The sequence below is a fragment of the Amblyomma americanum genome, chromosome 2, assembly GCF_052857255.1.
Source record: "Amblyomma americanum isolate KBUSLIRL-KWMA chromosome 2, ASM5285725v1, whole genome shotgun sequence".
Taxonomy (NCBI): domain Eukaryota; kingdom Metazoa; phylum Arthropoda; class Arachnida; order Ixodida; family Ixodidae; genus Amblyomma; species Amblyomma americanum.
The window spans coordinates 123559455-123585791 of NC_135498.1; the positions used below are offsets into that span (position 1 = coordinate 123559455).

Below are 26337 nucleotides of genomic sequence, written 5' to 3' on the forward strand. Positions count from 1 at the left end.
TAAAAAAAAGTTCACCGCTGTATGTGTTTAGTCCCGTTTTGCAGTGGTCCTTATGAAAGAGATGATTGCTTTCTAAGTTAGAGCTGCATATTCAGTGCAGTTATGTGCTGTGAGGATAAACTGAAATGGAACACTGTAAGAAGCAAAATAGTGTAAATGTTAAAGGGATCAATATCCTTGAGTGTTGGTTTGAGGAAATATTTTGCCAAGCATTGACAAGTCCTCGGAGCACATGTGCTAGCCACGTATGAAAAATTTTTATTGTAGAACATATTTTCTAGTTTTTTGATGAATGCAGTTGCAAGTGATCACTGGGCTGATCCATCCATTTATTCTCTCTTGTCCTGATTGCACTGTCATATTTTTGAAAATGAAGGTAGTACATTGACTGTTATATGTAGGTGCGAGTTTGAGTGCCTTTCATGGAATGAAATCGGCTGTTAGGCATTGTGGTGATGCTTTTCATTTGCAGGCACCCTCCTCCACAACACATTGACGACGACGAGAAGGGAGATCCAGCAACCTTTTCAGGCACCAGCAAGTGTCCAGATGCAACAAGCGACACATCACTCAAAGAAGGTAGCGACAAAAATGCATAAGCCTTTGTCATGCATGAACATAACTTGACTTATTTATCTTGAATTGGAGTAAAAGTTTTAGGAATGACCTGAACCCACAGCCATGCTCAATGTAGTCTTGCTGTCAAGGCAGTGTTGCTGCCCTTTTATTGTTGCTTAAGCTGTTATAGTCAGACTTCTTAACATCTTTGCCCTTAATAAAAATTTATAACTAGACTAATGAAGACATTTTTTTCAGGTTGCCTTCTAGTCATCGAAGTGCAAAGAAAGGCAGCTTAACAAAGTGGAGTCACCAGTGGACGACTTCGAAATTACTCTCGAAAGACCTCTGTTCAACCTCAAGTTCGGAAAGCTGCTTGGAAGTGAGCGAGCAGTGGATAAGCTCAGCCTTACCATGACCTCTGCAAAAAAAAATTGAAACTGCCACAAGGGAGCAAAGAAACTGTGCCGAGTGGTTTTCCCACCGCAAGGGCAGGATAACTGCTTCATTGTTCAAAGATGTTTGCCGTTCCAAACGGCTGAATTGCGAGTCATTAATGAAGAGAATACTTAATGACAACTGCATTACCAGCCTTGCCATGCAGTATGGCATAAATTATGAGCAGTTAGCGAAACAGCGTGCTCTTGCTGCTTTTCAAACAAAGCATACAAATTGCAGACTCGAAGATTGCGGTTTGATGATTCATCCAAGGTATCCGTATCTTGGGTGTAGTCCAGACGGTTTGCTTGTCTGCGATTGCCACCCCCCAGTACTTTTAGAGGTTAAATGCCTATATAGCTTGCGGCATGTACATCCGGACGAATTAATTAAGGAGGGGCAGTGCGAGGCAGATTTTTGCTTAGATTTTGCAGGTGTACTAAAGGCAGCACATAAATACTACTACCAAGTTCAGGCACAGCTGCATTTGAACCTGGTAGGGAGCACTGTTTGCTACCTGTACTTGCATGTAGACCAAGGGGGACCATTGATTCCAGTCAAGAGAGATGAAGGATTCATGGAAACCCACATTAATAATCTTGAAAGCTTTTTTGAGAGCATAATATTGCCTAGGCTGTGAAGGGAGTCGGTTGGTGCACAAACCTTGGTGCACAAACGGTTGGTGCACAAGGTGCACAAACCTAGTATGCCCATGCGCCCCATCGTAGACTACAGTCGGTCCCCTCTTCACAGTCTATCCAGCTACCTCCATCGTATCCTCTCCCCTCTTGTCGGCCTTGGCTCAACGCACGTTCGCAACTCGACTGATTTCATCAAGAAGGTAAGCGACATAGCACCGGACGATGACGAGCTCATGGTCTCGTTTGACGTCAAGTCGCTTTTCACATGCGTTCCTGTCGACCTGGCCGTACAAGTCTGCTCTGGTGCTCTCGAAGCTGACAAGTCTCTACATAAACGAACCCCCATTGAAGTTCTGGATCTCCGTAGACTCCTGCAGTTCTGCCTGGGTAATACTTACTTCGTCTTCCAAGTACGCTATTACCGTCAACTTCAGGGCACACCATTGGGTGCCTCTATATCAGTGACCGCCGCTAACCTCTGTATGGAATCCGTCGAGCGCCGTGCTCTTGAAACGTTTGGATCACCTCCTAGAATTTTCCTGAGATATGTTGACGACTGCTTTTGCCTGATTCGTAATTCTGACTTAGCCGCCTTGTCGCACCATTTGAATTCTATAGAACGAGCAATAGACTTCACTACCGAAGAAGAAGCGAATGGTGCATTGCCCTTTCTGGATGTATTGACAAGGCGGAACAGCAATAAGCTCAGTTTCAGCGTTTATAGAAAACCGACCCACACCGGAAGATACCTTAACGTTAATTCGGTTCACCCTGCTACACAGAAGAAATCAGTCGCTATGTCCTTATTCAAACGATCGCAACGCATCTGCAGCTTTCTTGAAGACCAGACCATTGATTTTCAAACTGTACGAGAAGAACTTTCAAGCAACAACTACCCGACGTCATTTGTGCAATCTGTGGAAAAACAGTTATGTCGCCCAGCAAGCGATACTCCTCTGTCACCCTTGAAACGTGCTGCCCTGCCCTATGCTCCCGGACTAAGCGAGGCTTTAGCACGCATCATGCGCACCTTTGGTGTTCATATCGCCCACTTTCCGACAAGAAAACTGTGCCATGCGTTGGTAAATGTCAAAGACCCCCTTCCCAAAGAAAAATATCCAGGCGTAGTGTACAAGGTTCCTTGTTCCGACTGTGACTACGCATACATTGGCGAAACCGGAAATTTCGAGAGGCGGCTAAAAGAACATAGTAACGATGTACGTAACAAAAAAAGTGGATTCAAATGCTATCGCCGAGCACGCAGTATCTACAGGCCATGACATCGACTGGGGTCGGGAACACGTGCTTTCAACGGAAAAGAAGCTATACCCTCGCCTGCACTTGGAATCATTAATCATTTAAACTACTAGTCACACCCTTAACCGCAACGATGGAAATCTTAACCCAATCTACGCACGCTCCCTGCGCCCTCTTTTCAAGCATATGTAATGCCTCTGAGCTGCTTGCTTCATTTCAATGTGAACAAGGCTCCCGTACGGGAGCCGAAACGTCTGTTTTTGTTTTTTGTTTTCTTTGGTCGGCGCTCCTTCTTCGTCAACTTGCGGGTATTTAGCGGAATAGTTTTTCTTGAGCTGCAGGAGAGGCAGTTTCTGCAACGCCCTTCGCTAACTACAGCTGCTTTGAAACAGATATACGATACCGTGGGCACAAGGAGCGATTTTTTTTTCATTTAATGGTAGATTTTTAACACTGTCGCATGATCTGCGACAGTTAGGACACAGTATTTTCGCGAACTTATGTAGAAAACAGCATTTCTTAGTAGTGCGGTGAACTTATTGATAACCTTTGCATGAGGAAAACCATTTTGTTCCTGAGCGGTGAAGGAGCTCCTGAAGTTCTTAAAGACTCGGGGTTGAGTTACCGGATATAAACTTTAAGCTTTAAGTGTGCGCCCTCTCTTACCTTGTCATGGTAGTCCATGGAAACGTGAGAAAATCAATTCCTTACCACTCTTTTCTTTTTATTCCTTTGTTACCCTCCCCACGTGTAGGGTTGCCTGCAGGGCATTGCCTGGTGAACCACCCTACCTCACCGTCCTTCTGTCTCTCTCTCTTCTTCCGGCCACTGAGAAGGGCATCTATTAATTTACAATTACCGCAATTAGCGATGAAATAGTTTTCCGAGAAATGGAGGTCGCCGGCGAGCAGGTAGGTCTGCTGCATTGACAAGCGAACGAAGTAAGATTATACTCCAACAGCTCCTGCACGCAGAGGGAGAACGCAGACCATCTATCCGTTGCCGACGAAGGCACTCTACAACTTGGCCACTTTAGTTAGAAGCTATTTAGTTCGAAGAATTTAGTTCGAACAGCTACTGAAGAAAGTGCAGGCGCTGGGTTACTCTTTCTCGGAGTGTACCTTTTTTCTTCACAGATTTTCTACCCTTAATGCGTGTCAAGGAATATGTCCTCACGCTTGAAAACTTGAAGCGCTCGGAATATGCGCAAGCAAAGCGTTATGTACCGCAACCAAGCCCTCTAGAATTATAATTCAAGAAAAGACTTGTGAATCTGGTACCGATCTCCGACACTGTGGCCACTTGATGCAGTAGTGAACAACAAGCATTACAACAATTCACCCTGCAAGAAACTGCATACGTTTTCACTCTCTCTGATGCTTGTATATCCGATATCTCCAAAATGAATTTGCAGAAGCTGTTGTTCTAATTGGGACGAAAAAACAAAGCGAAGGTAAATCTTCTCACCTGAAGCGGCCTCTGTGTGCCCCATGTTGCTCTTGACGGCTCCTATCATCAGTGGACTCTCACGTCTGGGCTTGCAGAACACGTTGCTGATGGCAGCCATCTCTTGGGGGTCGCCTACTTGAGTGCCTGTGCCATGCGCCTCAACGTAGCCAACGCTAAGTGGATCAACCTTGGCTTCAGTGTAAACCTCACGGAGAAGAGTCTCCTGAGCCTCACCGGACGGTACTGTGATTCCTGCAGTGAAAAAGACGCAACGCTTCACTCTTTTTGTGCAGTTACAGGTTTAAGTGCCTGCAACTGCGTTCCCTTTTCATGCGAATAATCATGCATTGTTACTGCCCGCTGGGTTCTCATCCTTGTACATATGCGCTGCTGCAACTCGCAAAAACGATTTGAGTGCCCTCACCAATATTCCGTGCACTGTAAGGAACCGCTAGGACGCATTGCGCATAAACGGGCTGCGCTAGCAGTTCCATAACATGGTATAAAGCTCAGGTAGTTCGGCTCAGGCGCGGTATGCATTGCAACCAGTCACCGGCAGGCGGTCTATTTGCGCGCAACTTCCTTTGCGGAAGGTGCGTTAAGTTTGTTTCTTGCAGAAAACAGAACCAGATATTCTCGCGCTGCAGAGCTGTAGAGAACCAGTTATTCATGGTTTCAAGAACTGATACGGCGTCGCCTTCTCTTGCTAGTAAACGCCAGTGGCACCAAACAGCATATTGTAATAATTCAAAATGTAATAACTTAGGACATTTAACTGCACAGCAGTTTAGAATAATTTCCCATAACGCTGATGTCTGCCGCTGCTGGCGGTTAATTTCTGAATACATTTTGTATTTCAACGACCCTATCATTAGAAATTTTTCTAAGTGCTCGGTGATATATCCGGTGTAGATGTTGGAGACTAGCAAAAGAAAACTAAATCTGCGTTATTCGTGTACGTGTCCGTGGTATTGTCGTGAAAAGGCTCTGCGACGTTTGGGCCTGCTACTTCAGGGCACATTAGCCTTTTTGGCAATAGCAACCGTGGTGGAAGAATAGGAGAGGTGTCGATGTGGGCGCCTTGCACATGGAGCCGGCTTGTCGCGTCAGGCGTGCAGGTTTCGGCCACTCTCCATGAGATGTCCTAGGAATAGATGGGGCATAGGATAGCGGCGGTCGCAGCTGTCACAAAGCTAGTCTTGATCGTTTTCCTCCAATATTTTTCGACAGCCATGTTTATATGAGTCTAAAACTCGAATGAAGCGCTCCGTACACCGCTGCACAAAGTGGTGGGTATAGCTATTCTTTCGCGCTACTTTTGTTCTGTGCAACTAGAAAGGGTTATCCAGTGAACTTTGCGTTGAGCTATCTCAAGGAGCAACCAAAAATGACATATTTGTGAATAGCCTGTGTGCGAGCAACTGCTGGTTCGCACTTTTGTTTTCACTAATTCAAAATGATTGTACGCAAAATCATCACTTGTGTGTGCGCAGTATACACAACCTCACGAAATGCTACCTTTTGTTACTTTTCTCAATTCCACCAAACATAAAAATTGTATTGAACATGGGAAGAGGGAACCTGTTACAATATTTAAAGGTTTTGATGTTTGCTTTTGATGTAAATCCCACCTTGACAAAAACTAACTAAAAGTGTTCACCAGCCGAGCATGAACAAATAAAGAAATAAATTTATAGGGCTCAAATTACGCGGTTTGATGTCCTGAATTGAGACATGGGCTATTAGAGAAGCCGTAGCAGAAATTTCCAGAATAATTTAACGTGACCTCACAACTCACCGGGAACAGCAATTTTTGTAGCTCACTTTCAGCGAAATACGGTAGCCAATGCCAGGATTAACCGCCACCTTGCGATCAGCAGCCGGACACTGAAGCCATTGAGCAGTTCCTGGCGGGTTATAGCATGACTATTTGGCCCTCTAAGCTGAATTTACTTAAAGAGGAACTTGTGTCAAAAGTGCAGTGAGCGCTTGTAAATATAAGTGCATGTTCATCATGCGCCTCACACCAGCCGCGTTCTTTGCAAAACACGACTGGCCCCTTACAATAGAACTGTAACATCCGTGATATGGTCCATGCCATCGAGATAAAATGTTAAAGAAACAAAGCTCGCAGAAATGCGTTTGAGCGCACCATAGACATGCATGGTTTTAAGAAGCAGTAGCTTGTAACCTTTTGCTGCGAGCGCAAATCAGTTACTCTTTAAACTTTATATATAGGCGTAGCTTAGAGGATAAAGCAGTTCTACCAGGAAACGAAAGCTGTGATAAAATACAAGATAGTATCTATGGAAGGTAGCAAATGAAACCATCTTTAATCCGATAAGAAGGTTTTCATTTCTTGCATAACACGCGCGATCGTATTTTGTTCTGTGGATTATGGCTTTTGGTTGTAAACGTGATTTCACTAAATCTTAACGCTAACTTAATTCTTAAATGTTGGCACCCTCGGGTAATGAATTCTATGACACTTGAACGTCTACACATCGAAGTTTTGTTTTTAGTTTAACTTCAGAAATGCGCTGCCTTTGAGAAACCAGCCGACATCAGATTTATTTTGCAACAGAAAATGCAGTTGTGCGGGCTGCTAGAATGTAGCACTATATTAGAATAAACTTTAGTGCTGCCTTTGGCGATAGTTTTTGACTAATCCGCTCTAACCCGCAAGCTAGGGACAGGTGCGTATCTTGCCGAAGGTACTGCACAAGAAATACCTGCCGCGGCGAGGTTCTATGTAGTGATCAGTATAAAACTAATTGCTAGTGCGCTAGAGTTATTCTAACAAGCTCTACTCGAGGGGGCGAGCGCAGAAAAACCCTCACAGCGCATCCACTATCTCAGAGCCCAAGATCTCGTTTTAGTTATTTATTTTTGGCACAATGAGCTCAAATAGGGCCTGGAAAAGAAAAAAACTGCGAAAAAGTGAAAACAACAAAGAGTGCGAAAATACAACAATGCCTCCAAGTTTCAAACACGGCCATGTATTGCACTTTTAAGCGTGCAGAGGGCCTAAATTCACGTATATTTTCGGCGCTGTAGAGATCATATGCTGCATATAGGTTTGAAAACAACGCTACCTAATTCTCCGTTTAAGTAATCTGCCGAGAATGGCGCGAATCGAGTATAACTTACTCGCTCGTCTGGACTACCTCCGTCAAGCCAACAGTCATATTCTCCCACCGAGATAATAGACATCCTAAGGTCACACATACCTAGCTATTCAGCAGTCTCACCGTTCAAACAGGATTTATCACCTCGCGTGTTATCGTGCTGTGGATCGTGTCTATCGATACGCGCTTCACACTTTGGTCAGCAGATTTAATTTGCATATGGGTAGCAGGAGTACGGGCACATTCACTGAGCTAGCAAGTGGGACGCTATTGCAACTTCCTGCGGGCTCTAGTTCAGACCTTCGCCTGTGTGGCGATCGGCTTTGTCTTTCCCACATTAAAGGGCTAAAGATTAGAAGTTCTCTTCCTGACACTGAACACAACGGTCCTATTCCTTTTGGTTTGGTCTTGTTTATGGGGGTTTTACGTCCCAAAGCGACTCAGGCCATGAGGGACGGCGTAGTGAAGGGCTCCGGAACTTTCGACCACCTGGGGTTCTTTAACGTGCACTGACATCGCACAGTGCACGGGCCTATAGAATTTCGCCTCCATCGAAATTCGACCGCCGCGGCCGGGATCGAACCCGCGTCTTTCGGGCCAGCAGCCGAGCGCCATAACCACTCAGCCACCGCGGCGGCCTTGGTCCTATTCCTTTTAATCTCTGAATTATTTTTCTTTACATTTATTACTTTCCAGACGCTTAACAACCCATCAAGCGCTGATAATACAAACAGGGTCTGTCGCGCGTTTTTCCGACTTGCTTCAGTTTTTGCAAGGTGCTAAGTATCACCGATAACCACTCTTTTTAAATTTAGTTCTGCCTCAAGGCATTTGCTGATCATCTAGTTTTTAATTTAACAGATTTTGTCTGTAATTCAGTATTCATAGAAGCGAAGACCAGTGCCTGATAAACACTCTCCTATCAGATTTATCTGGGTGTGTTGGATAACAACAGTAATCGATGTCCCGTGACCATTTTTTGTTTTCAATCAATTTTTTATGTGTGATGGGCAAATGTGTGTCCACAAGGGAATCATGCTCAGTTTTACAGGAAACGCTGTAGTTTTCATGCAAAAGAAATCGTATATTCCGCTAGGTGGAAAACGTCGATTTTGCGATTTCTCAAAATCCGTAGTTTGGGCCGCTGCAGAAAGTAAATTAAAATTTTGTGGAACCTGGCTATTTGTTCAGTACTTGTATGGAAACATTTCTCTTGGAAAAAATCAAAAAATATATTTTTGGCTCCTATAACTTTGCAGTGACTACATGACAAATATTCAAGAAAAAGTAAGGCATTGGATAAGGGCAGCTTCTAAGAAAATAATGGGACTTGAAGGAGCAAGAACCTGAGGCTGAACTTTTTTCAGTATTAATCTGTTCTTTTTACTCCCACCGGGCAGCATTTGTGCTTCTAGAACTGGCGGATGATTTTAAATTATGTTGTGAATTCATCCGGAATTATAACAATTGGCAAAAAGGCTAATTTTGAGGGAGAGGTAAAAAATATTTGCCCTCAGATTTTCTTCAAAATTTTCCAGGAACACCCTAATTATCTGGTAATTCTAGATCAAGAATAAAGAGTTGCACTATATTGTTTTAAGCTAAAAAATGAAAGGCCTAACACAGACCACATTCCGTTCAGTTACCATTACTAGATACTGTGTACTAAAAAGGACAACCGTAGTGAATTCAACTCCTAGCAGAGCGCGCGTGGTAGCTTTTTAGTTAGCACAATGACAGAGTCTCCGAAAACAGTTTGGAGGTGACTTCTCTTGACATCACAGTTTTTATCACGTTAAACGTTAATATAAGCACTGTATTTATCGTACTCTCTGGAGTAGACATGGGAGCAGCCTTCCCGGCACCATGGCTAACGCAACTCTGCTCTACGTTCCGCACGTTATAATGGCCCTGGCAACGTCCTGCATGCTGGCCTCGCCGTGCTTTGTGACTTATCCCGGTTTTTCACGGTCACTGGAAATGGAAAAACCATCACCTGCGTGCGCATCGTTGGAAGGACTACCTATCACCGGCACTTCTATCGCCTCGCCACACGTGTCGATCGGATCTGGGACGGAAGCCTGCGTGGCAGACTACGCAGGCCACATCTCGACTGCAGTTTCAGTGGACATGGGAGCAGCCTTCCCGACACCATGGCTAACGCAACTCTGCTCTACGTTCCGCAGGTTTGTACAAGCTATTCGCTTTATGCCAAAAGATCGGACAACCGATTTCTCTTTCTGCTCCCATGTCCACATGTGCTGCTCGCAACCTTCAGTGAATGTGTTGATGTATCGCTTGTACTACTTTGCTCTGGAGACATTGAGACCAACCCCGGCCCACCCAAGCCACGCCCAGTCATTTCAAAGTCAGAATCAAATGACAATCGTGAAACGTCTATATTAGCGATGATTACAAGCATCAACGACCGGACCTTAGAATTAGCTAAAGGTCAAACCCAGATCTGCGCCGACGTTAAGATCATTAAAGACAATCAAGCATCACTGGAAAGCCAAATATTAGATGTATTCAATCGCCTTGAAGTTCTTGAATCAAAAACTAACATTTTTAATACTATCCAGCCTGAGTTAGTTTCAATTCAGGACACTACTAGTCTGACATCGCACCAGGCGGTACTGCAGTCTCGTCTAGATAGCCCGGAAGACCAGTCGAGAAGGAATAATCTGATCCTGCATGGCATTCCTGATGAAAGCGAATCATGAAATGAGACTGAAAAGAAAACGCCTGCTGCGTTGTCGGAAGTACTTGACGACGATTCCACACAGCTAAGCATTGAACGTACTCATCGTCTCGGCACTTTTTCACCCTCAAAAAATCGCCCTATTATCGTAAAATTTCCCTCTTTCAAAGACAGAATGAAAGTTTTAGACCTCCGTACTAAACTAAGTGGCAAACAACTTTCCATGTCTGAAGATTTTTCCCCCGCCACTCGTTTTGCCCGCAAAAAACTAACAGAATTCGCGAAAAAACTACCGCGATCTCCCAAGTACCGCCTGCGATATAACAAGTTGCTTGTTAATCGCAAGTGCTACGTCTTTAACGCTGATACCGATACCTTTGAGGAGCTGCAAGTCCAATCTTTTGTCGAAAACGAGCTGAGCCGTCCCGCTCCCCTTCAGGTAAGCAATATTTCGGAAAGCGAAGAAGATAACCCATAGCATGGAACGAGGGGAAGTGGTCTGGCTTTATCACCTCCTCGCATATCCGTTCTACTGGCCAACGCTAGAAGCATTCTTAATAAACGGGAATCGTTTCACTCCGCTGTCGACACGTGCGAGGCTGATATCATCGCAATAACAGAAACCTGGCTTCATCCTAACGTACACGATAGTGAGATATATGACGATTCATCCCGCTTTTCAGTTTACAGACACGATCGCACTCAGCGACCAGGCGGTGGTGTCTTGTTTGCTATATCGAAAACAATACAGTCCTATCACATTCCTGTACAAACTAATCTAGAATCCATTTGGGCCTGCGTAGAACTAAACCATCACAAATACGTTTTTGGTGTATGTTATCGACCTCCCAATTATCCTTCCACGTTCAGATCAGAATTGCATGATGTGCTTGACCTTGTTGTTACGCGGCACCATGCAGCGCCCATTACTTTGTTAGGCGATTTTAACGTTCCTGAGCTGACATGGTCTTCGGAAATAACTCCTAAATCATCCCCATCGTCGCAAGGCAATGCGTTCTTGAACCTTTGTTCACTCTTTTCCCTCTCTTAGCTAGTATCCCAACCAACCCTTCTATCAGACACCACTGCTAACATATTAGACTTAGTGTTGATATCCCATTCTGGTATCGTTTCAGACTTGACCTGCATGCCCGCATAAGTGACCACTTCCTATTCTCGTTTAATTTCTGCATTCCTTCCAATAACGCTGACAAGAAAGTCAAGCGTATCCGTGATTACAGCAGAGCTGACTTTCAGGCTGTCAACGAAGAACTATTTTCATTTCTCGATGCATTTTTAACAGATTTCGATAGCCGGGAGGCGCAGGTGAACTGGAACATTTTCGTTGCTAAGGTTAACGAACTAACGGAAAGATATATCCCCCTACGCACCATTACAACTCATAGAAATGCACTGTGGTACAACGCTCACATAAGAAGGCTTTGTAACAGGAAAAAACGCAAAGAAATGTAACTCCGTTTCTAAATGGGAAGCTTATCATGCGGCAGATAGCGTGTATGTATCGGCAATGAAAAACGCCAAAGATCATTTTCTACAGCACACTCTGCCCAACATGCTCACAAATGATCCCGAAAAATTTTGGCGTGCTATTAATCCCAATAGAAATCATTCGATTAAATTGTTAGATGAAAACGGTTCAACTATCGCTGATAGTGATTGTCCTAAAATTCTAAATGAAACATTTTGTCGCAATTTTGTTCTTTCTTCCAACGTCACGTTTCCTACAGTGGACGACTGCCAATTCTCAATCATGGACGCAATATCCATCGAGCCCCTAGGAATAGAAAAATTAATAGAAAATCTTAAGGGCACAGGGTAAGGTAAAATTAGAAAAAAAAATCGTTTTTTTTTCTTTTGGAATTTTAGAAGTTCAATTCTTTCTACACATGTTCCATGATCGCACTTTCCTCAGAAAGCCATATTTACGGCTGAAAAACGCTTTTTCCGAAACCAAGTAGTGAGCGGCCACGCCCCCTTTCAGGATTAACGTCAATTTTTTCAACCAAAAAGTCCACCACCTGATTTCAAAACTTGTCTAAAATCAGCTACATATAAAAAATTGTCAGGCAACTATTGTACAGCTCCTCTTTTTTAGCCAAGACAATCCTGAGACGCTTTGCACGTTTTTTCCACGTTTCTGTAACCTTCATGCAGCTGCGTCCGAGTGCTATCCCTTTCGATCAGTATTGCAAATTGTGCCGGTGTTGGTTGCTGCTGATACGTTGAGATGCCCAGGGCAAAGAAGGCCTTCGTCAGGCGTGAATTTCACGGCAACCGCTACGCTCATCGTGAAAAAGCAAAAGGATGTCCACGACCGAATGAGATCCCGAACGCCGAACGCGCCAGCTCCTCGACATCGAAGCTTTCAAGATTTTCTCTGCTTCCAGGAAGAGGATGTGCTACAGAGCAGCAGCCAATATGCCTTAATGGACATGGACGGCATTTGTGCCGCAATTGCACAGATTTGTGTGTGCAGAGAGTGCGGTGGAAGTGTTGAGCTCATCGAAATTGTGACAAAACGGGTAGGTGTTGCAAGCGTTTACAGTTTGAACTGTGAAGTGTGTAGTGCCGCACAACGATTTGAGACGTCGAAGAAAACTACTTCTGGCCTCTATGAAGCCAACCTCAGGTTAGTGTATGCCTTGAGGTCCATTGGTAAGGGAATGGCTGCAGGAAATATACTCTGTGCTATGCTAAACCTTCCTAAGCCGCCGACAAAGTTTGCGAAATACAATCAAGAGCTTCTAGGTCACATCGAAGCTGCTGCTCAGGAGTCGATGAAAAGGGCAGCTGACGAAGCTGTGCAGCTGAATGAGGGGGATAAAGACATCGCAGTTGCTCTTGATGGAAGCTGGCAGAAGCGAGGCCATACTTCCAATAACGGCATAGTCTCTGCGACCAGTGTAGACTCTGGGAAAGTGCTGGATGTGGAGGTTTTGTCTAAACGTTGTCCAAAGTGCAGCATCAAGGGTACAAACAGTGACCCCCTTCATAGAGAGGTGTGCCAAAGCAACTACCAAGGCACCAGCGGTGGAATGAAAGTCGCAGGAGCACTGAAAATTTTCGGCAGGAGTGAGAAGCTTCACGCCGTTCGATACGTCAAATACCTTGGGGATGGTGACAGCAAGGCTTTTATGGCTGTGAAGGCACAAATGCCATATGGTGATTCCGTTGAAATATCCAAGGTTGAGTGCATAGGGCACGTGCAAAAAAGGATGGGCACAAGGTTACGAAGGCTAAAAAAGGAAACAAAGCAGGAAAACTCTCTGATGGAAAGAGCCTCTCGGGCCGAGGCCGACTGACTCATGCAGTAATAGACAAGCTCCAGACGTACTATGGTTTGGCCATCAGAAGAAATGTAGGAAACCTGGATGAAATGCGAAAGGCCGTTTGGGCAACCTTCTTCCACTTATCGGCCACAGACGATGACCCATGCCATGGACTTTGCCCAAAGGGACCTGATACGTGGTGTGCCTTCAACAGAAGTCATGCAGAGGGCAAGCCATTTTTCCACAAGGAGAGTTTGCCTGCATCTGTCGTGGAGGCTATCAAACCCATTTATAGGGAGCTATCGAAGGCTGAGCTCCTAGAGAAGTGCCTGCATGGGCGAACTCAAAATGCAAATGAGTCGTTCAACCATGTTGTTTGGGAACGCGCGCCAAAGAATGTGTTTGTTAGGCTTCGGACCCTACGGATGGCAACACTGGATGCTGTTCTTTCATTTAATGATGGTAGCATCGCACGGGCCAACGTTTTGAAGGCGTGTGGATTGAACCCAGGGAGCAACACCATCAAGTGGCTGAGGGAAGCTGACCATAAGCGCATGTACTTTGCGGACCGAGCAACACGACAGCTTACAAAAGAGGCCCGACAGTCAAAACGACAAGCCGAAAAGCGAAAAAATGACGGCGACAGTGACTACGAAGCAGGCGGCTATTAAACCAATTTCTATGGAGGCGTTTCTGCGAATAAGAAATGGGTTTTCACATCTTTTTTCTCTTTACGCTTTATTATCTCAAAACAGTGTTTTTTCTTACAAAGGTAACATTATTTCCAATGCCTTTCAAGACAGACGGCTGATTTTTTTTTGCAATCATCTACATAAGTGTTGCCAACTGCTGAACTAGAATTAAGCAATTTCACTGAGCAGTTATTCTGTTATGAATTTTGAAATGCGCAAAGAAAGGTCAGATTTGTGTACTACCGGAAAACAATTTATGAAAAATCGAATTTTCAACACATTTCAAATATTCTAGTTCAGTAAAAAGACCACAAAATTTGGCAAACAATGATATATGTATTATTAGGCTACTGTTATTAGTTAGTGAGAAACATGTACCTCAACATGGCCTAAAATGCATGGGAAGTATAGGGCTTACCCTGTGCCCTTAAGACCTATACAAGCCCTGGAACAGATTTAATTAACGCGAAGTTCTTGAAGAGTACTAAACTTTATTCCTCAATCATCCTTTCCAAAATTTTCCAGCAGTCACTTGAGACGTCAGTGCTTCCAGCGGATTGGACGATCAGGAAGGTGGTCCTGTTGCACAAGTCAGGTAGTACTAATTTTCCTCTTAATTACCGCCCAATATCACTAACCAGCATACCATGAAAAATTTTTGAGCACATCCTATACACTAACTTAGTTACCTTTCTCGAATCTAACTCCTTCTTCACTGATGCTCAACACGGCTTTCGCAAATCATTCTCGTGCGAGACGCAGTTACTTACCTTACGCACAAACTTCACGCTATTCTGGATCGTCGTTCATGCGTGGACTGTATCTTTCTAGACTTCTCCAAGGCTTTCGAGAAGGTTAGTCACAAACTACTTCTTTTTAAACTTAGCAAGCTAAATCTTCTCCCAAATGTTTTAGCATGGTTAGAATATTTCCTTTGTAATAGAACACTGTTTGTAATGGCTAATAACATTTGTTCTCCATTCACTTCCGTGCATTCAGGAGTCCCACAGGGGTCTGTCCTTGAACCCCTTTTGTTCCTGATATATATTAATGACCTTCCTATTTCCGTTACCTCCCACATTCATTTATTTGCAGATGACTGTGTAATATTTCGTGAAATTAACGACCCTAACGACTCTCTTCTTTTGCAAAAAGACATTAATGGAATTCTTGAGTGGTGTAATACGTGGCCAATGGAACTAAACAAAACCAAATGTAAAGTACTACGTGTGTCACGCATTTATATACACCCCACCTCTTATCTAGATAACATCGAACTAGAACAAGTGTCTTCATACCGCTATTTAGGCGTTCACATAGCAAGTGATCGAACTTGGTCTTTTCACATCAATTCAATGATTAACAATGCCAACCGTGCCCTCGGCTACCTTCGCCGTAACTCTCTCAGCCCCCACTTCCTTGAAATTTCTCCTCTATAAATCTGTCGTTCGGAGTAAGTTGGAATATGCTGCGTCCATTTGGGATCCCCTCACGGAAAACTTGATCAGTTCCCTCGAATTAATTGAGAATAACTCGGCACGTGTCATCCTTCAGAACTATTACCGTACCGCTAGCGTAACCTCTATGAAGAATACATTACAGCTACCATCTCTTGCTAGCCGTCGAAAGCACGCTCGCCTTTGCCTAATGCATAAAATAATGTATCATAACCCCAGACTGCACCGCGATCTTATACTTCCTCCATCATATGTTTCATCACGAGTTGATCATGCGCATAAAATCGTCATTCCTTTCTTTAAAACAAAATGCGCAGCTGAGTCTTTCCTTCCACGAACAGCAAAGGACTGGAACCCCCTTCCCGGAAGAACAGCCTCCATCATCGACCATCAGCGTTTTTGTTCCGCCTTAGCTATCATTGTATAATTAGAAATCAAACGCCTTGTACTAAACCCCTGTATACAACCACTCCCCTCTTCAATGCCCAAGGGCCTTGAGGGTACAATAAATGAAATGAAATGAAATGAAATAGCAGGAAACAAAAATATGTCGACCTTCGTAACTTGAACGTCCTTATTTCCATTTTTTAGCTGTCGTGAATATTGTTAAGTCACGATATTTATTTATTGTTTATTTTTAACGAAATTTATTCTGTCGCAGATGACCCGCAATAATTATTATTCCTGCATTTTCAGAAGGGCAACATTTTTAAATGTAAATATCAGTATCTTTATTATAAGAGGGTTTTTTAACTGGATGGTTCATTTTTCCTGAGGTGCAAGCCAGAGCGGCTACAAAGACTTCATGGACTTCCTTTACACAGAAAAGTAGCAGCGCGCATTACCTAATAACGCTTTCGTCTCTTGCGTATACATATAGCGTTTCATGGCTATGATAGTCCTACATGTCAGAATCTGTTAACAAATACATCCTGCATTGAACCTTTCTAAATTCAGTGTCTTAGATGAACTGATAACTTCTCCAAAAAAAAGCTTTTCAGGCGCATGGCCCCGTTTCCGTACACTGTATAACCACATAAAGGGGAACCGTTCATGTCGCTTTCTCCAGTACGAGATGGTAGATTTGTACAGACCTGATTCCACTGCAAAACAGTAGTGTAGGCCACTTAAGCATTGCCTAAGATAGATTCATGCTTTTTACATTCGATATATCCAGTAATGGTCCCTGAACAATATGTAGTCTGTGTTAGGGCTTCTTTAGTTTAAAATTTAAAAACTATAGTTTAAAAACATATAATGCAACACTTTTACTTGGTTTAGAATTACCAGGTACAGAAGGTCTTTCATGGAAATTGTAATGAAAATCAGAGACAATTTGTTAAATGTGTGTCTAATTCAGTCTTTTTTCCCAAATTTGAATCTTTAGGATAATACAACGCTTAATTAAAATCATTTACCAGTTCTAGAATTACAAATTTTGTCCAGCGATAGCAGAAAGAACGCATTAATACTGAGAACAAATTTGGTCTCAGGTTCTAGCGGCTTCTTTTCCCGTTATTGTACCAAAAACTGTCATTATTGCAAAGCCTTACTTTTCCCAGCAATGTTCGCGAATTTTTTACGGCATAATATGGGAGCCAAAATATTTTTGCGTTCATTCCAACCGAAACGTTTGCCCCAGTTGTGATGCTACTGTTGTAAGATTGTGGTGCGGGGGCCGCGTAACAATCCCCAGGCCCTAACCGCGGCGCCATTACCATTGAAGCCACAGCAAAGTCGTCGCCTTGCCGGCTAAAGACCACTGACAAGCACCATGCAAACGGCAGAGGAGCCATGAGCCGTATGAGGTGTCGCTGCTATCCAGGTTGCTGACCGGCCTTCGGGCGCAGCCAACAGCTCCTCCCGGCATTACCGAGAGCCTCGGACTTTCGCGGGAGTGGTAGGCTAGTGGTTGACCCGCTACCAACGGGTGAGAGGTTATATACAATGGGACGCCGTCGCTCAGCTTGAAAATGTGGTTTTCTTGCTTACTGATAGTGCTCTGGTCTGGTGTGAGAACCACGAGGACTCCCTCACAACCTGGGAACGCTTCGCTGCGGAACTGCAGCAATGTTTCGGCGGCAACCTCGAGCGACAAAAGCGGGTTGTAAAAGCGCGTGACACCGCCTCCACTTACCGGGCACAACATAAATAGAGGAGGTACCATGTTAAAACCACCAACGTTCATATATCTGACGCAGATACAGTTAGACATTTTTGAAGGGAATTGCAGACGAGGTTTATAATTCTCTGAGAAATATGGCTTCGCAGCGGTCTCAGATGCCATTCGGCAAGTCCGCACATTCGAGGCGTTTAAGGCTCATTGCATTACGCCCAAATTTGGGCGCCTGTCCAATGTCCCAACTGTGGCCAACGTTGAAGAGAGTTTCATGGGTTTGTCAATGACGATCCGACAGATCGCACTGTGTACACCATCCGTGTCCTCTGAAGTTGCTGTTTCTCCACGAGATTCCTGCGCAGTCCACTCGATGCCAGAGCTTTGTTAAGTGAAAGGTTTAACATCAAGGTTCGATGGCCCTGGTCATCCGACTTTCTACTGCTCACTCTTGTCTGACTTCCAATCCTACCACTATCTGTACTATGAATACTGTTCACGGCCATCTGCCCACTCTTTCCCACGCCCAGCCAGAAGGCCTGAAGACGTGTTTGGGTACTCATTGCGTCCTGCCTAATCGAAGACTTCTTAGTAACAAGGACTTCGACGCACCGCTTCCCTGTGCCACCGCTTCGTCATCGAGGGGCACAACGCTCGCTACTGCCACCGCCGTTCACTGATTAGCTACAAGCGACCTGTCAACCGTACTCCGCCAGTAATCCTTCATACAGTCCTTCTTGGCGATGGCCATCGACGTTCAGCGACGGTTTCCGGATCGAAGGACCACGCAACCGCTCTATAAATGCCGACCGCAGTTTCCCTCCAGCGCTTTCCATCTCTGCGCGCTGTTCTTTGTCGCCACGGCGGCATTCCCAATCGCCTTCGCCGGAAAACGAGTCAGCGCGGCCGCTGGAGGTGAGGCCGCTAGCGACTGCGCTGCCGTTAGAAATTCCTCAAACAGTTCTTATGTTGAAGAAAGTTTATGTGGTTGTAGATAGTGTGCCCACAATCGCTTTAGCTGATGCGGGTGCAACCATAGTCATTATGAATTTACCATTTAGGAACTTGTTAGGGTGAAAAGTTTTTTCCTTGGAACCGAAATATGAACTTTCATGGCGCGGGAGGTCCGCTATTACGTGCTCTTGGGATGTGCATTGTTGCAGTGTAGCTCGACAGAATGGCATTCACGGCGGAGTTTGCGGTTCTCCCCACATATACACACGATGTTATTCTGGGTATCGATTTTGTGCGCATGTTGGAGGCTACTGTCGACTGTCACTCTGGGGAACTCTGCGTTTACGGTTCTCTTCCGCCTGGACTCTGAGAAGTGCCACTAGCTCCTAAGGATGTGTTTTGCATATCCGAGTACACCTGTGTGCGTCCGCTGTCCACGATGTGCGTCCAAGTTTCTTGCCCCAGCCTTGCTTCCGGTGCCTTTGATGTTGATGTGACGCTGCTCTAGTGTACCTGAGCCAAGACACCCATTTTTGTGCCGCATTTCGTGGTGTCAGAATTCCAGGGCTTCGAACGATTGTGGGCCATCAAAAGTTGGCCGCGGCTTGTGCTTCTGCTGGCCAACATATGATTTCCACGTGCAGCCGAAAAGGACCTGAAGCGGTGGCTTTGGTTGAGGACGCACAAGACGAAGTTGTTGCTGCGCTGTTTATGGACTCACAACTGTGTCGCATGATTACAAAATCGGTGAAATATGAACACCGTGATGTTTGGCGGCCTTGCCGGTTAAGTAGTCTTCTATCTGATTTTGCAGATCCCAGCGCTTCACCCAGTATTCCTATGTCATGTACACTGCATTGGATTGACACCCGCTATTCACACCCCATTTGACAGAAGCCGTATAGAATGTTACCAAGAGAACGCCAGGTGATGTGCGAACAAGTTCGGGATGTGTTTTAAAATGGTTCTGTACGAAAGCCCTGAAGTCTATGGGCCGCCTCTTTCGTTGGCGAAGAAGAAAACTACTACATGGCCCTTTTACGTAGACTACCGTCGCTTAAAATCTGTACCAAAGGAAGACGTGTACACCCTTCTGTGGATTGATGACGCCATCGATTGCCTATTCTTCGCCTCATACTTTTCATCCATCGATCTGCGGTAGGGCTGCTAGCAGATCCCCATTTGAATTCAGCATAATGTCTTTTGGCCTGTGCAATTCTCTTGCAATTTTAGAGAGATTTATGGACGTTTTCCTCCATGGCGAGAAATGGCACATCTCTGTGTGCTACCTCGATGATGTCATTTTTGGCCAGACATTCAATGAGCGCAGCGAACGCCTCACCCTTGTGTTGAACTGCCTGAAGCACACTGGTCCGGTACTTAATTCGAAGACGTGTCGCTTTGATGAATATCAGACATTGGTGGTCCGGCGCCACGTTGACGGAGAAGGTGCCCGACCTGACCTCAAGAAGACCGCGGCTGTTGAATCTTTTCCCACGCCTCAGACTGTAAAGGACCTTCGAAGTTTTCTCGAACTCTCTTCGTATTTTCTCCACTTTATTTCCCGTTTTTCAGACTTCGCCCTGGCACTCACGTGCCTCCTTCACGAAGACGCTCTATACGAGCGGACATATAAATGGGACTGCTCTTCGCCAGCTTAAGTTCCTCCTAACATTGCATTCAATTCTACGCCATTTCAATCTTTCTGCTCGAACGGAAGAGCATACTGGCGCCAGTGGTTTTGTCATTGGTGCTGTGCTGATTCAGCGTTATGGCGGCAAGTAACACTCCTTACGCTAGTTTTCTCCGTTGAGCGGCTTCACTGCCATGGCCGTCTTCCATGCAAGAATTTAATAACACAGTTTCGTACAGGAGTGGATGCCGACAGGCTTATGCGTACTGTATCTCTGTTAGCCCGTTGCTTCGCAAGACGGCGCGGGCAGAATAGTTTATTTTTTGTTTATACCAATCTAACCTCTCTATCTCGGTACTAGCCTGTTATGTGTACGTAGGTTGCGCGAACTCTTAGGTTGCGCGAACGTAATATATGTCTCTCAAGTGCAGCCCGTTATACTTAGTGGCACGGGCAGGGACACTTTATTTTTCTTTCTTTTTATAGTCCTCCAATACTTTTTGTCTCTCGGTCGCCGCTAGCCACGGCGAAGTGTGAAGCCGGTACATTTACAACTCTATCGTTTCTGTGATCCCTCAGTTTCCTGATGCCCCTACGTTCCACGATAAGCAACAGAAGGACCAGCAGTTCAAGCTGATATTTACAGCTGCACAAGTCGCTACAGGTTCCAGTACATTTTGTGTACGAGATCGACATCTGTACATAAGGCCTATTGTGCCACTGGTCTCCGCTTTCATCTCGCGCTGCCTGCCAGCCTATGGGCCTCTATTTTGCGCGTCATGCATGATGACCTGACTTCGGGACATCTAGGACCTGCGGGGACATTCTAGAGCACCAAGAATGTTTATCCTGTTCGCGCATGCGTGATACAACTGAGAAGTATGTGGCTAGCTGTGCCCAGTGTGCGAGTCATCAGCGCCCCCACTGGTGCCACTCCTGGTCACCTCCACTCTGTGACGCCTTCAAGACATCTTTTTCAGAAGTCATGTGTAGACCTCTCGACTTCTTTTCCTGCCTCATTCTTGTAAGCACTGGATCGTCGTCTTTACTTATTACCATACTCTTTACAGTGATACAGCTGCTCTCCGCTCGGCTACAGCGCACAAGGTATCCGTCTTTCTTCTGCATTCTGTTAATCAACGCTATAGGCCCTCTCTAGTTTTTATCAGGCCGCCAGTTCACTGCCGATGTGGTCGAAGAACTTCATTTCTGCACATCGCAATTCTGTGATCCTACCGTCCATTATCCGCAAACTAATGGTGTGAAAGAACGAACCAACCGGACAGTCATCAACATGCTCTCTATGTACTATGTCACCTGCTATCACAAATACGCTCTCTATTCTGATATTTATGATATATGCATACATCTCCGCTAGACACGAAACAACCGGTCACAGGCCGTTCTTCCTCGTCTATGTCCGCTCTCATCGGACATACACAATTCCACTCTCTCACCGATGCCTGACTAGCCCAGTGGGCTTCGCCTGCGGCGGAGGAAGTGTTACGGACTTGCGGAATTCTAACGACGGGCGAGAAAGCGGAAGCAAGGACGAGGAGGTTGAAGTGGGTTGGCCCGTTCGACCCTGCCTTGCGGCACCTGGACTGCGTCTCGCTTGACTGTGTTCCTGGCCTGGTGAACTGCCTAGATCGTCTCGATTGCGACGTTACGGTGTGTGTGTGTGGAGGGGGGGGGGGAGGGGGAGGCACTTGAGTGCGTGTACTTAAATACAAAAATTAAATATTTATGCTTAACAGTGTGGAGAAGTGAGTCTTGTTTTTGAGCTTATTCGCCTCGTGGATTTCATTTTTTGAAACCTGCACAAAGGTGTGCTTCTCAGATACAACTTGAACGGCTCACAACTCCTCAGAACTAGCATCTCGGTGAAGGCCGCGGAGCCTCCATCTTTATTAGTTTGTTGGTGCTTTCACGAGCTTTTATTTTTACTCTAGAACCCTCTTTTATAAAAGCAGCTGTCAGCTTGTACGTCTCACACTGAAACTTCCAAGACTTCCGCTTTGTAGTTATGGCAATACAATACCAGTTCGTCCAATAAACTTTCCTCTGCGTTGTGTTTTTAAGCAGGATTCACTTTGTGCCTGGTTGCTGGCTGGAGCATATGTGGGCGCTTCTCTAGATTGGCACGTGAAACTTCCGCCGCAACGCTGCGCAGTTTATAGCGTGGTGCTTAAAGTAAGCGTTGAATATAATTTTTGTCAATGCGTTTACCTTCAGTCTTGTAGCCGTCCACGTTGGCTTTGACATTGACCAGCTTGGCGTAGATCCGTCGAGCCTCGCACTGACGTTGAATGAAAAATACGCCTACGCTCTCACTTCGGGCGTACCCACTCGCTGAAAAAAGAAAACAATCAAGCTACTTTTCAGTACATCAATGGAAATTCAGTACATCAGTGAAAACTATATTGCTTAAAGCTAATTTAAACTCGTGAGTAACAACACCAAACAACATAAAACTTATTTTTTTTTGAGGAGCGGATGAAAATGAATTCCCCTAAGGTATGAACTCTTGAATGTGTGCTGAAGGTAGTGACCGGACCACATAAATTTACTGTGAATGTTTTTTAAGTCGTGTAATATTTCTGGCAAGATATATTAAGTCTATTAATTTGCCTACAGTTAAGCAGCTCATGACAGCTAAAACCCGGAAAAACCCGGAAAATTTTAAATGTGGGGCTTTCCTTTCCGGGCATCTTTGCGATTCCGTGGTGTTGGACCGGCTCTCGCCTAGCTTTTATACCTTTATAGTTCAATATTAAAAATGCAGGATTCTTGGTCATCAAAGGAATGGCTGCTCGGTCCTATCGTCTTAATTGAGTTCGTAACTTATCAGTAAAAATAAGAGCCTACAACTACAAGGATATGTGCATGAAACACGTACCACTGGAGTCAAATGACTTGCACATCCCTTCTGGAGAAAGCATTCCGAGACGCAAGAAGGACAGCGTCGTGGCTGGCTTGAGGCAAATATTGGACCCGCCCACAATAGCCGCATCGCACTGTCCCGCACGGAGGGCCAGCAGAGCGTGGTTAAGGGCTATCATTGCCGAAGAGCACGCCGTGTCGACAGTGACGCTTGGCCCTGAAAGCACATTAAAAAACAAAATATACAAGAAATGCATTTCATTTCAGGCTAAGAAGCTTAAATGTGGAATGTTCTGAACAATGCCGCAGATTCGTCCTGTTGCTGAAGCAATGACACCCAGCGTTGGCTTCAGAAGCCCGTTTTCTCTATACGTCTCGTCTTGCAAAGCGAATGAACTAACGCACCAGCACATGGCGGGGGCAACGGGGTACTCTCCAAGCCACTAATATATTCTAGTCTGTCGGCAAGAGCACAATAAGAGAATCAATGAGAAGTGCACATAGCAATAGAAAAAATCAGGAAACAGAAAACACGTGGCGAATGGCCTCAGAGGTGAAGGGAGTGTAGAAAAAACCTGCCCTTCAAGGTAAATAACCGCTAACAATGGTTGGTGAGGACAGATTCACGGCTCCCAGAACAATAAGGAATCTGAAAATTTCTGGAATTCTGAAAATTTCGAGCGTGACGTCTGCGCCATTTAAGGCGCATGGGCAAAAAATGTGTGCGCCCGAATTTCTTGGGCTCTAAAATATCTGTCTTTGCGGCCGTGAAGTGCTTTTATTTGCATTGTGCGATGAGGGACCCTGGGCGCATGAAGGGCGTGAGGGGCAAGGTCAGGAAAACCTCAGGAGTCTGCAGTGCTCAATAATTAGTTTTCATTCGCCTTAGGCTCTCGCTTACCTTTGAAGTCGAAAGAATATGAAATACGATTGGACAACATGGCCCGCCCACTTCCGAGGACGCTGTAGCCGTCGACCTTGTCTGTGTCCACATTGAAAGCCTCTTCTGACTCGACGTAAAAGCTGCCAATGAAGACGCCCACTTTGCGTCCTCGCAGTGTTTCGGGGTCGTAGCCAGCGTCAACGATGGCTTCGTACGTGGTCTTCAGCAACAGGCGGATCTGGGGGTCCATGAGGTGCGCCTGCTTGGGATTCACGCCGAAGAACTGTGCGTCGAACTTGGTGAGGTCGCGAATCTTTCCCATTCGCTCTGGCAAGCCCAGGTGGCCTACAGTGGAGATATATTGAAAAATTTGCATATAAGAAATGAACTGCTTTTGTTTGGCGCTGGGAAGAATTTCCTTTTGTGCGAGGTTCTTATCTGCCACCCCCCCCCCCCGCTGGAATTATTTTCCATAGAAGTAATTACAGCTACACTGAAAGATTGCAGTTCGTTGAGAGGTAATCACTACAGAAGTGTGGTAAATCTTGGCACCCTCTCTGTGGCCCTGAACGAAAAAAACGCTATGAACGGAACAAGCACAGAATGAATTCACGAGCGTTTACATTCAATTGGTAGCCCTTAATCAGGAAGCTCTCGTTCATAGAGAAGGGCTCTATCAACGCTCCACCAAATAAATTTGTGTTTGCTTGCCCCAGAGTGCTTCGCACTCTTTTAAAGTTACTGCAGGCCAACAAGCCGAACATACCACATTATTCAAAGCACATACATTTGCGCTGCTTGAAAAGTCACTATTTTATAATGCCATTTTTTAGAATAATGTTTTTGCTGTATATTCCTCTATGCACTTTCTTGCACGATTTGATGTGCCCAAATTATCATAGAGTCTGTGTAAGCCATTCGAAAAAACAGTGATTGCAACTGCACAGAAATTAAAGAAAGAATTATCGCGAACATCTCTAGATCTGTGAGCACTCTTTTTTGTATAGTCCAGGATTTTACCCTGGATTATTGTTAAGATGTACGCAGCAACACACGGTAGCTGCCAAAACTCAGTAAGGAACTGTAAAGCTGCCTGGAAGCTCAGACGTACCTCGAGGCCAGCGAGCTTCGTCATCTGTAACTAAGTCGACACCAGAGTACAACTTCTCCTTAAACTCAACGAGATGGTCCGCTTGCGGAAAGTGGGCCGACAGGCCACTGATCACAAATTCTTCGACATTCATTGCCATGTTGCACTGCAAAAGAGGGCACGCAAATCAAAGTATTACTGATAAAAGCGAATACGGCCCAAAGGCCATCGAGCGGCCCTAGTTTTCTCTTTGATACCAGAAAAAACTTCCACAGCACGAGCTCGTCTTTGTGAACATCAGACTAGTATTATGATTGAAGCAGAACATGCAATGCTAGGTGTGTAATGTGGAAAACCTTTTTTCTTGTTAACAAGCACGGACATGCGGCAGTCACATCTGGCGTGTTTGCGACGTAATCTTGAAACAGAGGGCAAAAATAACCATTCTTCGGGAAGTAAAGTTTCCTTAGAGCCGGTAAATTGGTGATACTGAGTATCTGGACGTGCGTCATGAAACGCGCCGGCGCTGCACGAAGAGGTGTCCACTTTGTAGCCAAGCTATGCTACGCTCGCCGCGCCCTCAGCCCAGCAGGCTGTTGGTGTTTTAAACAGGTGTATCAAGTAACGGAAGATTACATCGACAGTAGCGATAAAAAGCAGCGCGTGTGAACATAGCTGAGGGAATTCACAGAAAAATTCACAGAATTCACAGAATTCCCGAAAAAGGACAATTGTTAAGTCCTAAAGGCATTGAAAAAATCCAGGCAGGCTTCGCTGCACAATCAAGCAGCATTCTCCAGATTCTTTCGTGGTGCCATTAAACGGCCGCATAGACGAAAGCCTTGATAAAGCTGCTCCTATGTTCCCTGCACGACGAGGACAACACAGCAGGTAAACATGACGCCATGAAAGTGACTGCTGGAGCTTTTTAACTCACATGGAAAGCCATTGTAACTGTGGAGCACCATCGGTGCAGGCTCGAAACTTTATCTAAGGGAACCGGAAAGTGGGTTTGAACTACGACCCTTTTCGGTAAAATAACTTCAAGAAGACAATGTTTTGATATTGAGCCATGCTCTAGCTTCTTCGTTAGATTAGCATATACTGAGATGTTCAGAGACCTATTTCCTGGCCGCAAAGTAGTAAACAAACTCCGGGTACTGAAAT

At 45.1% G+C, this 26337-nt stretch overlaps 1 protein-coding gene across 1 annotated transcript in view; it reads right to left on the minus strand.

The window, feature by feature from the left end:
* The window catches only part of LOC144121792 (fatty acid synthase-like), a 116580-nt gene extending 91249 nt beyond the window's left edge, over positions 1–25331 (minus strand). Inside the window, exons 1-5 of the mRNA XM_077655190.1 lie at positions 25192–25331; positions 24099–24425; positions 23214–23414; positions 22544–22666; positions 4362–4595 (exon numbers count right to left, since the gene is read on the minus strand). Of these exons, the coding sequence (XP_077511316.1) occupies positions 4362–4595; positions 22544–22666; positions 23214–23414; positions 24099–24425; positions 25192–25330 (1024 nt within the window). The 5' untranslated portion in view covers position 25331. The remainder of the gene's footprint in view (positions 1–4361; positions 4596–22543; positions 22667–23213; positions 23415–24098; positions 24426–25191) is intronic.
* Between the last annotated feature and the right edge of the window lie 1006 nt (positions 25332–26337).